Source organism: Lissotriton helveticus, chromosome 11, assembly GCF_964261635.1.
Source record: "Lissotriton helveticus chromosome 11, aLisHel1.1, whole genome shotgun sequence".
NCBI lineage: Eukaryota > Metazoa > Chordata > Amphibia > Caudata > Salamandridae > Lissotriton > Lissotriton helveticus.
Window position 1 is genome coordinate 1,061,597,287 of NC_136072.1, and position 17,535 is coordinate 1,061,614,821.

The following is a 17,535-nucleotide window of genomic DNA, read 5'->3' on the forward strand; positions in this document are numbered from 1 at the left end:
AATTAGGAATTGCTACATTATGAGGATGTGGCACCTATTTCTTTATTAACCTGGCATGCAGGATGTTGCTCTAGATCAATTCATAGATTTCTGGGAGTGCAGTAAGTGTCATAAATAAGGGTAATCAAACAAGTTAAGAGGCATTTACTTACTATATTTTGTGGTGAACAGAGCGAGAAGAGAATGCAGAAGACCTAATGAGTCATTTTCAGACTGAAACATGTTAGGCGTTCTGTACTAAGATGATGAATAGCAACTGATGACAAATTAATATCACAACATAGATCAGCACCCCCATTTAATTTTTCTAAACGATCTTATTTTTCAATTGCCATATGTACTGTATTTTTATTAAACATTTTGCACACATTTCCCCAGCTATTTGATCGGTTATTTTGAAAGTAGAAGACAGACAGATGTCAAAATGTGCCTATTTGTTTTTTTTGTTTATTATGGGCTTTATTCATAACAAAGGAGTGACTTTTCAAATCGGGCCACCTTTTATGGGATTCACAAAAAACAAAGGCACCAAAATCTCTTAAAATCGCACTCCATTCTTCAAAGGAATAGTAGATTTTGTTCGAACATGAGTGAGGTGTGTATTACCTACATAGGAGCAGACCAGGAGTGATCAGGGTCACAGACATTAAGAGAAGTATCCTGTATAGGAGGAAATATTATTGAGACATCTTTCAACACCTTGTATGGTCCTCGAGGCCTACGTGAAAAAAAGCCTTTCATATCTATGATGCCTGGCCCCTGCCATAGGACCTCCATTCAGCATCCATGCAACTGATCCCTCATTGACCAGTCAATCAACTGAAACACACCGGCCAGGGATTGGAAGTGCAAAGCCCTAAATCCTGAATTACCCTGGATCCCCACTTCAAAGCAAAACCTAACTACCTCTGATTCAGGGAACTCCTCAAAACCGAAGTTTTTGTAAAGTTTATTTAGCTTAAGTCTGTCCGAGTGGCCCATGATCGAAGAATGTGGGTTTGGCAGGCTCCTCTCCTTGCCATGTTGGACGCTAATGGCCACCGGATTTATGTTTCCTGTTTGCTTTTTCTCTTTTTTATTACAAGTGAGGAAATTGCTGAACCTTCATCCTAAATAAGGCATAATTACTCAGATTTTCACGATAAAGCTTTGCCACCAGCCTGCAATGTGCGCGCATGTCTCCATAGAGACCACATTGGAAAAGGCGTTTGACAGTGGGGTAACAACGGGGGACCAGATCCTTCTACAAAGAAGAAGCTGCGTTTTCACACTAAGTTTAGTTGCTGCCAATGAACTCAATGACTGAAATAATTTCCTCCTAATTCAACTCACTGCACCCCCATGCTGACTACTGAATTGCGTACTGTATGCATGCCGTCCTGCAACAGCAGTTTATCAAGAGCCTCGAGGCACGGAGTGACCATAATGGCTGAGCCAAATTACACGACTGCTGAGAGACATAACAGAAGCTGTAACACCATCCACTCCAGGAGCAATAAACCAAGACTGTGGACGTATGAGTAGGCATATCCAATCCCATCTTCCTTCTTCTAGCTCCAAAAACACTTGCAGAGGGAAGAAGGCTCACCCAACACACAAAGCAACCTTCAAAAAACATGAACCCCACACCTTGGTGATCCCTTCTGCTGAATCCAATTCACATACGCAACATTTGGAAAACACAATGCCATGCTATGCAACACACCCTCCTAACATTTCTGCCCGTTCACCTTGTGATCAACACCAACACTCCATGAATAAGCATATCTTTCAGCAAGTTGGATCCAGAGATCCCAAATTACGCCCAATGCTTTCGGCTGATGCTTCATACTTCATTGCAGTGACTTGTTAATGGAACAGCTTCCCAGACCACATCAACTACTGGAGTTTGGGTGAAAGACACCCATGAAAACAAGAAAACCCAGTACAGTGAACCATATTGTTTTGGAGGCGCAGCACAAATTATCATTTATAACTCAACCCATGGGAACTCTTGTCCCACCAATGGGGAGAAAGAAAGGCAGAGGAAGGAGGATGCATACATTGTATTAAATCATAATACAACTATTACGGCGCTTCTAAAAACCCAATCTGCCTTCTTTCTTAAAATGGTTGATAGTCGGGTAGCTTAGTCACATAAGTTGATATATGAAACTCTCCAGTAAGATACTGATTAATGTGCCGATATGTCTTACCCCCTCGTTTGGAAGAGCGAGATGACCTGGAGGAAGTGGACCACTGCTTGGTTAAGCCTCTTCCTGACAGCGATTCACTCATATTACTGGGAGTGTCTATGGCTTCAATGGAGGAAATGGTATTAGCATCAGCGTCAATCTCTCCAGGGGAGTCTTTGGCTCCGTGATGTTCCGCTTCACTTTCTGTCAAACTATACTGGGCCATTTTCTGGGCCAGCATAAGCTGAGCCTCCTTCTCCAGCTGCCTGATGTCCTCAATGGTCAGGCCATACCATTCGTCCTGCCAGCACCACGCTTGCCGATGTGCTCGGACCATCACCTTCCTCAAGCCTGCAAAGAAACAACAGTCCTTTGAAAATATAGTACAAGAAAAGCAAAAACAAATTACAAATGTGAATCTATAGCATAGTTATAGCATAGTTAACATAAATACCTATTTTTGCTTTTTTTTAACTATCAGATTATGCAACGTGTGTTATTTCTAGGGCGTAGGTGCTCCCATATAGGGCTTTTTGGTCTGAGCCCACTAAACAGACTGCAAATCAAAAAAAGACAGAGTCATAGCTGTTAGAAAGCCACATTTTTGATCCTTTGCAGAATGTAATGTATTAGTAAGGAGAGGTTGAAATGCACCCTAATCCCACATTGTGGAGGCTAGCACCAGAAAAACCCTTACGTATTCTATGGAATTTGAGGCTGTCAACTTTACAGGTTCACCTGAACTAAGACGGCATCTAGACATATATCTGTGCATCCTATCTTTGGAAAATTTCAAAAAACAAACGTAGTCAGACTGTACTATTGGTTATACCTAGAAATTCAACTGAATTTTCACTGGGAATCTGCACACTGCAGAGTATGAGTTGTATGTGCAAATCTTCTTTCCCAAGAAAGGAAATGGGTGGCCGTATACTGGACCACCAGGAGGTACTGCGCCACATAGCCTTGAAAGTCCAGTTGCAGCAGTGCCCATCAGGAAATACCAGGGCTGTGAATCCGAAGTAAGTCTACACTCTGTTGGTAACAGTCCGAGGTTGCCACAGTTGCAACCTGGAAAACCTTGGTTAGGTGAGCATCACGCTCGACCCTGACATTCCTGGTCACTTTCATTGGAACCAAGCAAAATCCCAAATTCTAAGACGAAATTGTGGGATCCTGAATTCCAGACTGCTTTGAGCTACTATACCGTCTATCTTAAGCATGTTTAGTTTGAGCCTGAAGATGTCCATCTAATCCCACACCACCAGCCAGCTTTGTTGTAAGTTGCACGCCATGGCACATAAGCAGCCAAACAACAAATACCATACGGATAGGCATATTGGTGTGTGTTTGGGTGAGACAACCATGTAGTACAACTTACAAAGTGGAGAGGCCGGAGCCCTGGTGAACACCACAAGCATCATTTTAGAGTTAAGTGTGCAAGGGGGATCCAGAATGGCTTGAGGGATATCTAGAAGGAATGTCTCACACGATTTCAGACCATGCCCTGAAAACCAATTGCAGGAGCCGTGCTGCATGGTCTTCGCTATCAAACTCTTCTGGTAGGTCAGAAGAATCAAGGTGCGGACACTGCCACCATCCACTGTCTGCCTCTGATTGCCCAGAACGTCTTTTAAGACTTATTGAGTCCTTCCAAAGCCATCATTATAAGTTATAGGAATAGGGAGAAGTATATATCACGTGGTAAATACCAGAACCCCAGCATGAGACATTTGCCTTGTGTGGTTGATATCTCATATTTTGAGTTTTCAAAAAGGAAAATTAAGCATAACACGCAGAATTGATTTTAACAAACCAGATTCTGCATTTGCACCCTCTTTTTGGCCTCACAGAAAAAATAATGGACCCATATACGTATTGGGTGAGGCCCAAAAATAATATGAAAATGGGATAAAGAATTTGAAAAGAATAAAACAGGGATGAAATTAGGCAACTAGATGATTGTTATTATGTTACCCTTTTTAATGTACAGTAAGTCTGCCAATCCGCTCAGGTAGGACTCTGCTGGATTCACCTCTGTTAGAACTGTGACCCATCTTCCCCCACCCCAAGAACAGAAGCAATTCAGGGCCTGATTTAGAGTCTGGCGGATAGAATACTCTGTTAAAAATGTGACGGATATCCCATCTGCAGTATTGCCAGTGCCACAGGATATAATGCACTTGTAATACGGTGGTAACCCGTCCGCCAAACTCTAAAGCAGGCTCAAAGTATGGGGAACACTAAGTCCAGGGAAGGCATTTTATGTTACTTCAAGGAACAAGACTGCATGAACCTTATACATCTGTTTCTATGTATTTATTAACATTTTAATGTGCAGCAAACACTAGAGGTCCAACTTCTAGGCGCAGTGTACAGTTTTTTTAACATAAAATAATCAATCTCATATGGAAGCAAGTTGAAACGTTCTCATTTGTAAAGAAAGGTACAATACACATGGATGAATGAAACACAGGTTTGGGGTTATGTATAAAATTCAAAACAGATCGCACAAATGGAAATTCTTACATCAAATGCAGTCTAGGCCGCCCCGGATGGTCTAATGTACTCCAGTGCAACAGTGAACTAGCGCTAATCAGAAGCAGTCGCTGTTTAATTACTTACCTTTTAACCTAATAATTCAGTAAAGGAGGCTAAAATCCAATTATCTTTCACTGTTCAAGAGCATTTCAGCACTTTACTCTGTTCGATACCTACCAGCGCTGCTGCCAAAGTGATGAAGGTAGTGGGCTAGAGAGAAGGAAGCTGGTTAAATTAAGCGTTTGCTCTGAAGCTTCCTGGTCAGTACGTGGAGCTATATATATATATATCAGTAACTAAATTGGTAGTATTTGGAAGTAATTGGAAATCGGTAGTAAGTGGAAGTACATATGAGAAGACATACACCTTAGATCGCAGCATGACAGCCTACTTCAGGATGTTTCTGCACACACAGGCTTCACAGGTGCAGTAACTGGCCATATTTGTCATTCCTCTGGCCACATTGCCCTCTTCCCAGTTCAGCAATTCAGTTTCTTGGAAACCATGATGGATTCTATGAGTCTCGAAGTGGGAACTACCTGAGTAATCGATATGTTGAAATGGTAAAGTCAGACGGCCTTACCGAGCAAGTAGCACAATATTATAGTCCAAGAGCGACACAACACAGTACTTCAGTGATAGAGTACCACCTCGAAGTACGATTATATGGCCCCTGAACACACAACACTAACATAACATCTAGTCAATTTTCAGTACAGTAATCCAGCTTGTAAACACACATTGTTAAGATGATGACCACACTAGGGTGATGGAAACCTGATCTCAGATGTGGGCAAAGTCAAGCAGAAGACAGTTTCTGAGCACCTATACACAATGTACACATGGCTTTGTTCATGCACATCAACACCTGGACTTGCCTACTTCCTGATAGATCAACAACACTAAGATTGTGATCCTTGGAAGAGGTTAAAAAAAATAAAAGCTGGAGGAAGTGGTATCTTGGCATGGAAGAGGTCAATCATTCAACATATTCCGTTAACAATTATCAGGGAGTTTGGTTTAGTGGCACATGTAATCCTAGATTTCATCCCACCTCGTAGAAAAGTAAAGCCTCTTCCTTGTCTTTCGCATTCAGATGTTTCTAAGCAAAAAGGAATAGTCCATATTCCATCCTAAAAGTGACATAGTTTAAAATGATGCCATTGCTTACTTATGCGTTAGTAGTTTACCTTGGGCAGATGGCAGACTTGTTAGACTCAGCTCAATAAGCGACATACAGAAGTCTTCTTGGGTTGCCTTCATCAATATGCCAACCTAGATAATCCTGAAGTTAGGTTTACTCAGGTAGAATTTGGTGAATGATGCCCAGTTGGTAAAGCCAGCGTACACGATTAGCAAAGATAAACTTAGTGCTCCTAAACTTTAATACAGCACACTTTCCATGTGCGAGAAGTAAATTCTAATTCTGACTCCATCAAATTATGCGAGGCAAGTGAGATTCTAGATTTAGGTGTTGTGAGAAAGAATGAACTCCAGTATCCGTTTTTTGTTTTTAAAGCCACTTGCATTTCATTTCTAATGATTTGTCTAGGATTATTCTGATTTCTTAACAAGGAAAACTCATGTTGTATCCAAAATTCATACAATCTAGACACAAAAACATCAGGCTGAGAAGTTTTGCTGCTGCCGTTGAGAGATTTAGGATCAGATGGAAATGTTTTCCCAATAAATTTCAAATTTTGCAGACTTTGGTAAGATTGCAGGAATTGCTCTCACATATTTAGTGTACCTGTCCGGCTCCTTTTGGCTGCAGCAAGAAGGCATCAAAGCATGTAAAGATGACTCACAAGTGCTGTTTTGTATAGTTACTTTAATTGGTGCTGCAGTCAGTGTTACTGTTTCTTAATGTTATAGTGATGTTAAATTACTAAACATGTGAGAATGTTAATTCATGCACATCCATGTCTTAATGAGGGGGTTCAGCATTTATAACGTATGGATTTTAATTGTTTAATTGTTATCTGATTTTAAACTAATATTGCTGTATTTTAAAATTACAATGATTTTAATTTATGATCAATTAAACTACTTATTGGTATATTCAATTCTCAGATATTCAAGTGAAGTATGAAAGGTCAGAATTTCAGGGTAACCACTTAGTATGTTAATGATTTACATTTAAATTCATTGTATGTAATTATTTTTGTACAATGATATCCTGAAAATATGCCCATGAAGCTGCCCTACTGTTGATCAGGCGTACAGACTGAGTCTCATTATCCAGTTCTCTATAGTGCGAACATGGTTGAAATGCATCAGATAACTGCACAATTCTACACTAATAATAAAACACAAGAAACAATATAAAACAACCTTCGGTTTTCAACTGAGGAGAAATGTGAAGCAAAGCTTATCTCAGAGATAAAAATCAAAAGAGGCTTGGTTTGAGCTCATGTTTAGGACAGGAGAAGCCAAATTGATCTCAAATATAATCCAAAAGAAATGGCCTTTTAATATCTGCCCAAAGATCAAATATTCAAGGAGAGCTTTGAGATTAGATTGATGAGAAATTCATAAGGATGCTATGGTCTTTTTGAAGACATAACATGGGTCTGTTTACTTAAAAACATCCCTGTAAACAATGATCTAAAATCCACGCGAAGGAAACCCAACAGAGCATGCGCATCATATAAGCGCGCATGGTTGATTTATTTGTTTTTGTTTACTCTTGGTGTAAAAAACACATACACATATTTGCAACCAAGGTAAGATACATTCCTAAGTAATTTAAAAAAAACTTAAATTACAAATATTTACAATGTAAGGTTCGCCTAAACTTTAATCCAAGAAGACGTCCTTTACCTGCAGTCAGGAAATGTATGTTTTATTAGCCCCCTTAAGGTCTCCGACAAAAAAGGGCATCGGAACAGAATATGCCCAGCAGTTTCTGTTTCCTCTTTACGCAGTCTGCAAAAACCTCTCTTCTTTCCACAATTCCTCCGAGGCTCCGTGGTTTACTTAAAGATACAGCTGATCCAAGTAAACTTGCAAAAACTCCTCCTTTCACAAATCCATAGAAGAAACCCAACTACATTGGAACTGCTGTGTATTTGTACTAATGGCATTATGAGATCTAAATGTGTTTACCAATTATATAAATTGATAAATCACATCTATGCTTTCCTTACATTACGGGAACCAAATAAGAGATCTACACACCAGGTCTCAAAGAAATCTGGCACCATGAGCTGCAATAAAGGGAATTATAGGAAAGTCCCCATATTTGTATTACATCTACAAAGGATGCTCAGCAGGATGATACACAACCGACCTGTTTCTAGCATCATAAAAGGTGGCTCACACTTAGGCAGATGGGAGTCTTTAGCACATATTTCAGTGGGGCCATATAAATCTTGTGCACTACCATCAGAACAGAACCCCTTCCGCCCAGTCAGGATATAGGAAGCCCTTGGATTATATCACACATACGCATCCGACAGTCTTGGCAGATCATCCCTGATTAGCAGTGCTAAGCAAAGGAAAATAACCGTGGTAGATGTACATAGCTGAGAACAGAGAAGGGTTCAGCAGGAAGCTGGGAGGGGTTCAAGTTAGGAAAGGTTTTGAGGCTGAATCTGAAGGGTTTGTTTATGGAAGACTGAACAAGATCCATGGAAAAGGCAGGAAGTCCCAAAACGTACCCAACCTCTGAACATAGCTGCTTTGCCAATGGATGTAACCAGGCACTCTCTTCTCCTGGCACAGGCTTGATACACAGTTTGCTTCATTGATGGTGATGAAGGCTGAGAAGGGTAGCATGCACTTCCATCTCTTCAGCCCTTATCGCTCAACCTTCGTTTTCTCAAGCACCATAACCCAACAAATGGCCTAGCTCTGGAAGACTTTTAGAACCTGGACACCGCTGGATATGAGGATAATACTGGATCCTCATACAGTGGCATAAGGCACAATGATCGGGCCCTCCTGCAGAATGTGATGAGGGACCTTGGCATCTCCCAGATCGCACAGATATTCATTGGTCTTGGGCTCAATGGGGGCCCTTTGGACGGTTGGGCCCCCTACGCTGCAGGGGCCTGCTTTGAATTCCATACTGTTGCATACATTCTACAAGGCATGCAATGGCATGGTTTAAAGGGTAAGGGAGTCCCCTCCAAAACAAGAAACCCTGAGGCCCCCCCCTGCACCTTCTGGGCTTCCACTTCGCCCCTGCCCTCATAAAGGAACAAACCTATTATCTCTGGACCAGGAATACGCTACATTCTCCCCACCAAAACCTCCCCCAAGGGCTCATTCCGACCTGTACTGGAACTAAGACCTTAATTGACACTAAAAATAATGGAGGGGGACAAATATAGGGGCGCGGAAAGGGCAAGAGAAAGAAAAGAGGCAATGAGATACAGAAACGAGTACTGATGAGAGGACAGTAAGAATGGACCAGTTAAAATGACAAGGAGAGGGAAAGTGAGATAAGGAACAAGAGGGTGACAAACTGAGAGAAAGAGCAAAAGATAGAGACAGAAACAGACAGGGGAGAGAAAGAGAGGAGCAGAGCAACACAGGAGGTCAAGTATGGTAATAAGTTGGTAAACAAAGGTCTTAGCAAAGGGAGCAAGAGCGTTAGAGAAGACAGAAAGACACAGTGAGATAAAAATACAGGCATAAAGCGAGATGGAGAAAGAAAGACAGAAGTGGAAGAGAGAGCGAGAGAAAGAAATAATGGGACAGAAAATTGGTAGAGGGAGCCGAGAGCACTGTGTACCAGAGAGAAGATTGAGTTTTTAATGTTTGTAAATACGTGGCTTCAACACAGATGAACAGTTTCGTTTTAAGATTGGCACCTCAATGTGGCAGAGCTATTGTAGCAGATCTTTAGCACACCAAAGCAAGGCAAAGAATACACAAAAAGTGCTGCACACTATCAACTCCAGCCATTTTGTTGGTAGGAGTTGGCTGCATATATCAATATCATCTGTGCTCTTCGATGAGTCAGGTGTAAGCCCTAATGATCAGTGGCGGCCACCACAAAACTCAAGAGGGGGGCAGTGAGGGGAGAACGGGACAGGGGATTAGGAAAATAATGATTTTTAAAAACGCACCTGTTCCGACGCTGCCGACTGCCTCGGTGCTCCTCTTCTCTCCTGATTGAGTCCCAGCATTCCCTGGGACACCAGCACAAGCTCCCCACCCAATCCCGGTGCTGCTCTCAATAGCATGAGAGCAGCTCCAGGATTGGCCTCGGAGTATATGCTGTTCCTCCAACCTGGCTGTGCAACACAGCTGGTTTGGAGAACCATAAGTGTGCATGACATTTAACAGGTCTAAGACGCCCACCAAACCGCCATGCGCACTTACGGATGTATGACATTACAACGCATGCTTTTACATCGCATGCTTTTACAACGCTGTTTTTACAACGCATACCATTACAACGCATAGTGCTTTTAGGCGCTGGATAGTGAATTGTTTAATTTACTATTCCAACTCCAGTCCCCGTGGATAATAGGGAAGGTGTTGGATAGTACATTAAACACATTCCCTATCCTAGAGCGCCCCCCAGCGCAATTCGTTGTAATGGTTTGCGTTGTAAAAGTTGCGTCGTAAAGGCACTGTGTGGTAAAAGTTGCGTTGTAAAGGATGTTTCCCGCACTTACAGTGTGCAATACTCCTCCCCTGCTGGCTGTGACAACAGGAAAGCCCCGCCCGACCCAGACTTATTACCATTTTATTTTTCCTGTTTCCCTTAGCTGCCTCCCAGCAAGATGCTAAAAAGTTGCAAATACATAAATCTACGCATACATACATAAATATATACAAGGAGGCATATGGCGGGTATAAAAAAATGTTGACGAAGAGGGGCAGTAGAAGCAATACATAAGTGGAGGAGTGTGAGACTCCGAGTGCATTGGGAGTGGAGGTGGGAAAGGTGATACGTCACATGGGAGAGAGCAAAAAAAAAACACATGAACTCAAATGAAGTGCTAAAAACAAAAGGAAAAACGTTATTTCCTTGAATGTAAGTGATGAAACAATACAAGTCATCCAGTCAAAAGTATGGTAAAGAAGCTATGCTCTAAGGGAGGGACAAACACAAGAAGGGAAGAAAATTAATAAAAAGCAACCAAATGAGATTGCTAATAAAGCCAACCAATGATAACCAATGGTTCTGACCCAAAGCCCACTGTAAGTATTGGTATTGTCCACAATAGGTCTTTCTAAAAACAGACAAAGCTGAATGTAGGCAAGATCTCAAAAGGGAGGACGCCAGAGCGAGGCGCAGTGAACGGTGCAATGGACATAGGCTAGCAGGAGGAGATACGCTGTTTATTACTGCCATTCCCTAGCACTATAACTAACAGGGGTTATCTTGCAATAGCCAATTAATGGTGTTCGATTTACGGACCATAAGGATAAAAGGCTGCCTTCCCAAGAATCGAACTCATGACCTCTCGATTGACTTCCAACCACCGACTATTACCACTGCTTTCAAACCACCCATTCCCTCACCATTTCTCCTCCATACACCCTTTCCCCCTTTTTGGTTTCCCTCGTTATTTGATTGTTATTAATGTTTGGTCTCAAGGAGTCATTCGTCAGTACTATGGTGTTCAATGGAATAAAGTGGACTCCTTCATTGCAGGCGGACGCCATCTTTTAGTAGCACAGTCGCTCTGCTCAGAGCTGTGCAGGTCTGTGAGATGCAGGGTCGGATTGGTAACGTGGGCACTCGGGAAATGGCCTAAGGGCCGGTAGTTGAGTTCTAGCTGTGGGCTGCTTTTTTGGGCAGCTTGGGGGCTGTCTGTGCTGTTAGGATGCCGCCAGCAGCCCAGTAGAGGCCTGTGTGGCCTCTCTAGAGGCAGATGGGCGGAGGTATCACTCCTTTTCTCTCGCTGGGCCGGCCCAATAATGTAACATGCCCACTTGTAATTTTCTCCTCATGTATCATTACTGTTCCTATTGTGAAGCGCTCTGACACCTTCGGATAAAGTCCGCGCTACATAAAAACGCATAAAATAAAATAAATAAATAAAATATGCTGATTGAGCGGGGGCAGGGGACCTGAGCAGAAGTGGTCTCACTTGCATTCATGTGTGGCTCAGCGGTGTGAACTAATCTGTGCATTTTTTTTTATCTAAGCGAAGTTAATAAAACATGTCCCCACCCCCTTTCTTTTCATAAAACTTCACTGAAGCAGTGTTTTGCGGAAAGGCAATACGCAAAGGTGGGCCACTTTTTTGGGGTGTGCCGGTCCGATTTTTGATCCCAATCCATCCCTGGTGAGATGGCCTCTCAGTGCTGGCGGCTGTGCAGTAACAGCAGGTGGCAAGAGGGCCGATGGCCCATCACTACATGGTGGTGCGGGTGCATGCCCCATTTTGTGGTACCCTAAGGACTTGGAAACCAGACACATTGATCCACTCTCTTAAAATATCTGGGCAGAAGCAGCGGGGAACCAATCAACGGCATAACAAAGTGGAATAGGCCCCAATCCAAGAAAACAAATTAAGCTCCTTGGTCTCTTAACTGAAAAGACAAAATACAGCTATACTTGGGGAGCAGGGTGGCCCTCACACCACCTGCGTCACTTCACCTGCGCCATAGAAGACAAGTCTGCCCTCCTCCTGGCGCCATTTTCTCCTCAGTGCCGAATATTGGAAAGCTGCCCCCCTCTAACAAGCCCCAGCCTTCTAAACCCCCTCCTTCATTGGCAGGCAAGGGCACCGTGGCCCAAGCCCACCAAGCAGACGGATCTTCGGAGGCGAGCGCGCGGCTCACCCCGAGGGGGAGAGCAGGGCACACCGGAAATCCGTCTGCGCCATGACATGGCGTCTGCGCGGCCCCGGTCCTACATCGCCGCGACGAGCAGGTAATGAGCCCTCGAAGAGTGATCTCTGACAGCCCGAGGCCTGCGCCGCGGGCAGGGTCAGGGTGAGGCGGGCGGGCTGGTGACAGGAATAGATTTAACAAGGTAAGGCACAAATAGGATGCCTGTCACCCCGAGAGAGCGTCTCCTGAGAGGGATCTGAGCGGCCGGGAGCCGGCGGTGGCAGCGGGGGAGGCAGAGCCGCTGTCAGCACCCCCGGGTACCGTTCAAATATAGAGTGCACTCTTACCCCCAATCTAACAGCCGGCTCGAAATATAACTCAACACAGGCACAGACATCAGGCTTTTGAAAGAAGGGCGAAATGGCGCGAAGCCAATCAGGCGCATGTCTGCGATGGAACTAGATAAAATTGTGATTCACGGACTAGAAGATGGAGCGAGATAAAAATAAAAATAACTAGGGGGGTTGGGAACGATTTTAGAGAGGGAGGTGGACTGGCTAAGAGCATGAGAAAGTAAGAGGCTGAGATAGAGTATGTACTGCCGGTCATAAATGTGAATATCGACAGGGCCTACTCTGCCCTTTATCCCTCAGGATCAATACATCGAGTACTATTATACTCAGTAACAGTATACTCTGCATTGCTATATTTGCTCAGATAGTGCCACTTAAAATTGTGATGCACGGACTAGAAGATGGAGCGAGATTAAAAAAACAAATTTCACTGAGGGGGGTAGAAAAGATTTTAGAGAGGGAGGTGGATTGGCCAAGAGCATGAGAAAGTAAGAGGCTGAGAGAGAGTATGTACTGCCGGTCATAAATGTGAATATCGACAGGGCCTACTCTGCCCTTTATCCCTTCAGGATCAATACATTGAGTACTATTATACTCAGTAACAGTTTACTCTGCATTGCTAAATTTGCTCAGTTAGTGCCACTCATTTTTTACCATAGATTTGGTTATGAGTAATTCAAGGCTTGTCAATGCTGAGTGGACTGTTGTTCCCACACCTGGATTAATCAGGTTTAGAAACAACTAACCCGATTTTACCAGTAACAAAATCCGCCTTGTAAAATCGCACTGGGAAAGGACCCCACCAGACCTTCAGTTAAGGCAGGTAGGGGCATGGGGAGCATGAATGCTCTCAACAATATTTCCGCCTTCCCTATAATTCATATATCCGTCCCTCCACCCATGCCTTACAGCAGCCCCAGCTCACTGCAAGTGGCAAATGTGTGCGGAAAAGGGAACACCGTTTAGAAGTCTAGCCAGTAATTCTAGTTCCCACTGTTATTCCCAGTCTGCGAGGTTTAACAGGTCATAGGAGTAAAAAGTATTTGCAATGCAATAGGTCTCGCATTAGTAACTGTTTGAGAAATGGCGTTGCAAATGAAATAAGGGGCAGATTTACAATAACTGGCACATCCCTGCATATCAGCAGGGATGTGCCCGTTATTGTGCGTCATGGCTCCGCCACCATGGATGCGCACCATTTACAATGCGGCGCACCATGGGGCAAAAATGGACAGATGCGTGATGCATCTGCTGCAGTAAAGGCGGCGCATTGCTGGAGTTGAGTCGCAAGCACGACGCAGCTCCAGCAAGGCTCGGGGGTGCCCTATCCTTAAAATACTGCGTCAATCCTTACGCCTGCTTCAAGCAGGCGCAGGGTTTTGACGCAGCATGGCCTTAAAAGTGGCTGAATGAAATCCTGTAGCTTTCACTCAGCCACTTTTAGGAGGCGTTCCTGCTCTGGAACGCCCCCCCTCCCCATGCGCCGGAACGCATATATGTGGCGCAGGGCTTTACAAAGTGACGCATCTCCCAGATGCGTCATGTTGTAAATACCCTGCAGCAAAGTGCTGGCTTTGCGCCACCGCTGCGTCACAAAAGTGACGGAACGGCGGCGTAAAAGAGGCGCAAGGGACTTGTAAATCTGCCCCCCAGTATTAAGCCATGCAGCATTTTTTTTGTGGGTAAAGGAATATTTACTGTTGTACTGTGCCGGAAATAAGGGAGTTTCGGACAACCTGCAGAAAATGCATGAAGCAGGGAAATCTTGAAGAATTGAACACATACCCATGAGAGCTGTGGTTAGGTGAAAAATATAATCTGCCTTTTGCCACCATGTACAGAAGGGGAAATTGTTAAGGTGTTCTGAGCGCAGTGCGGAAAACTGAAGCGCGGCACCCATGTTGTAAAAAGTGGTAGTTTTGCACTAAAATTGCCCGTCTTTTGAGGCTGCCGCATTTGATGAAAGCGGGCGCCGTTCTAAAAACTGAAGTACGACCCCATGTTCTGAAAGGTTTTATGGTGTGCAGTAAAAGTGGCAGCCTCCTGAAGAGGCCGTATTTGATTAAAGCGGGCGCCTTGCTGAAAACTGAAGCGAGACAGTCATGTTGTAAAACGTTTTACGGTGCAGCTGAAGCAAAAATACATAAGTAAAAAAACAAGCGATTACGGGACAGCATGTTGCAGGCAGCAGAAAGTCATTGAAGGAAATAGTGCTCACAGACTAATTAAAACATGCAGAACAACACATGTAATGGGGCAGTCCTCATGGGAAGTTACAACAGGGGAAAAGGAGTTACTATGGAGAGACTATTAAGGCTCCTCACGAATCAAAAGCCATCATTTATAAAGGACAGTAACAGGAGCCAATTGAAAAGATGGGCAGAAAATGGGTGGAGCTTGAAGTCCATACCTGAATACAGCATGTTTGAAGAGACAGCGCAAGCGCTGCCTAGACGAGACCTAAAAATTTGCAGGATACTGACCCGGAACAGCCATTCTGGACACCCAGAATGTCTGTACATATTTACTACTAACACGTAATAGGGCCCCTGACTTATTTTTCATCATCAGACTTTGACCCAGAGCAAGGTAGAAGAATACAGAAAAGTGAGAAAGGAGAAGAAAGACAAAGACAGGTTAACACATGCAGTGGGAGAAAACATTGATAAACAAGCATTTACAATGCAACGGTTTCGCCTTTGGAGAAGTTAGAGCTATTGGCATTGTAAATGACAAAATTTGTATTTATGTGTTGGTTTTGAAAACAGATAAATAAATGGCATTGTCATTTACATTGCCAATAGCTTAATCTCTCGCAAATGTGAGAACTATTGTACCCTACGGACGAGCTCAGCAGACAGCAATTACTACCACCCACAAACACACCCAGAGCCACACACACACACCCAGAGCCAGCCACACACACCCAATCGTCAGGTCAGTCTCAAATACCCAAAGAGGAAAATTCAGTGGGCAGTTCTTGCCTAAAGGGACTGAGATTTACCCAATTGAGGGCGCCTGACAGGTTTATAACCAGAGATCGTTTGACATCCATGCTTGAAAAAACAGACTTACAGAACTCTTCCTCTTACCAGGAGGTAGGAAATCGCTCCTGTCTGAGAAATGTTGCACTAATTGTCTTACTAGGGTAGTTTGGCATTTTACCATTACCAACAATGTTGACACTTAATGAAATAAAGGTGATAAAACTCACACTGTGACATTGTTTAAGTTAAAACAAGAGGTATTATACAAGTCTATAGCTGCCAAGTTTCCCAGGTCCATGTGTGACTAGCAGGTTGAGTCCAGTTTTTTTCATGGCATTCTGGGTTCTTAAGTCCTGTTTTTTTTTATAAAGAAATCATCAACATTCCATGTCTAGAAATGAACAGGAAAAAAAAATGGAATAGAGCGGTTAGTCATGCTTTGACCTAGGAATGTTGTGTGTAATGTAAGGGGTGAAGTATTTGGTCTTGGTATTAATTTAATGTAAGTTGTGTGGTATTGGTGTTGTGTTGCTAACTTCGGAACAGGGCACTCTATTATCCAATTCTAGTTTTATCTTTTAACCACAATTGTACAATTCTGAGCAGACCGTCTTTGCTAGGCAAAATTTCGTATAGGAAACGGTTCCATTGTGTAATGCACTAAAGCTACAAGAAGCATTTCAAGTCGCTGTGCTATATAAATTTAATTACAGACTGGGTGATTCAGATTATTCCCGTAAATTTGCCTTACTCCTGAAAATTCAGGAGCAGGTCACACAACTGTCCAGATTTACAACAATGTGTGAAGCACAGGGCTACATGAAAATCAGCAGTGCTATGTTTACCTAAGGGAAAGGCCACTGGCATTATGTTGCAAAGGAGCACCACATTATGTGACAAAGTTGACTAAATTATTGCAAGAACAGGCAAAATAATGTGGCAATTTGCTTTTGTATTATGTCATTGTTTTGCAATTTTTACTTATGGTGATACTGTCTGGGTAAAGATGTCACCGCATTAGTACGAGCTTAAGGACCAGATGCAGAAATATGCAACTGAAAGATATTCAGTTTAACCTTTGTGAAAAGTTTTGCACTGTGTGCCAACACATGTCGTGATCTTTTTAGTAACTTTTGATACGTTTGTGTTGAGAATAATGTTTGGGGGGTTAAAATCTGCCGTTTATGCAGCAGATGGGATTATGTGGCAAGTGTGGAAAATCCATAATTGGACAGAAAAAGACCATGGCCACAGAATTGCATAATGCCAGTGACCCTGCCTTGGCAGCACCATATTTACCAAGAGTTGCTCGCAAATGATGACATCATTCATGTTCACCCAGTCAAAAGCTGTTTCTGCAGCGTGGTGCCAAGGCAAACGAGGGGTGTCCTGCATACAATCTGAACATGATGGACACCCTCCCGTACATATTTCTATGCGCAGACAAGTGCCTATGATTACATTGCATGGCGTGTTATTTTTTAACAGGCGTTAGGTGTAATAAATCGTGCAGATTTCTATTTGCCTATTGTTTGACTCTTCTTTCAACTAGTGAAGGCATTCCATGCAAAGCTAGGTCATTCCACTTAAGTCGATCTAGCCTCGTGTGGAATCTTAGGGCGTTTGAAGAGTCTAAGCAACTTTACATCCACTTTGCATATATTAACAGGTGCCTGGTTCCAGGCGAGCCCAAGCGGTTTTGTGAAGTGTTTGTGTCGACTTTTCAGCACCACA

General features: G+C 43.3%; 1 protein-coding gene and 1 long non-coding RNA gene across 9 annotated transcripts in view; one reads left to right on the forward strand and one right to left on the reverse strand.

The window, feature by feature from the left end:
• The window catches only part of PITPNM2 (phosphatidylinositol transfer protein membrane associated 2), a 1,093,290-nt gene that overhangs the window by 357,635 nt on the left and 718,120 nt on the right, over nt 1-17,535 (reverse strand). For all 8 annotated transcript variants that reach the window (XM_078667590.1, XM_078667587.1, XM_078667588.1 and 5 more), the window contains exon 8: nt 2,196-2,525. In XM_078667590.1, the coding sequence (XP_078523716.1) occupies nt 2,196-2,525 (330 nt within the window). The remainder of the gene's footprint in view (nt 1-2,195; nt 2,526-17,535) is intronic.
• The window catches only part of LOC144792527 (uncharacterized), a 72,296-nt gene continuing 67,214 nt past the window's right edge, over nt 12,454-17,535 (forward strand). Inside the window, exon 1 of the long non-coding RNA XR_013602575.1 lies at nt 12,454-12,561. This is a non-coding gene — a long non-coding RNA (uncharacterized LOC144792527). The remainder of the gene's footprint in view (nt 12,562-17,535) is intronic.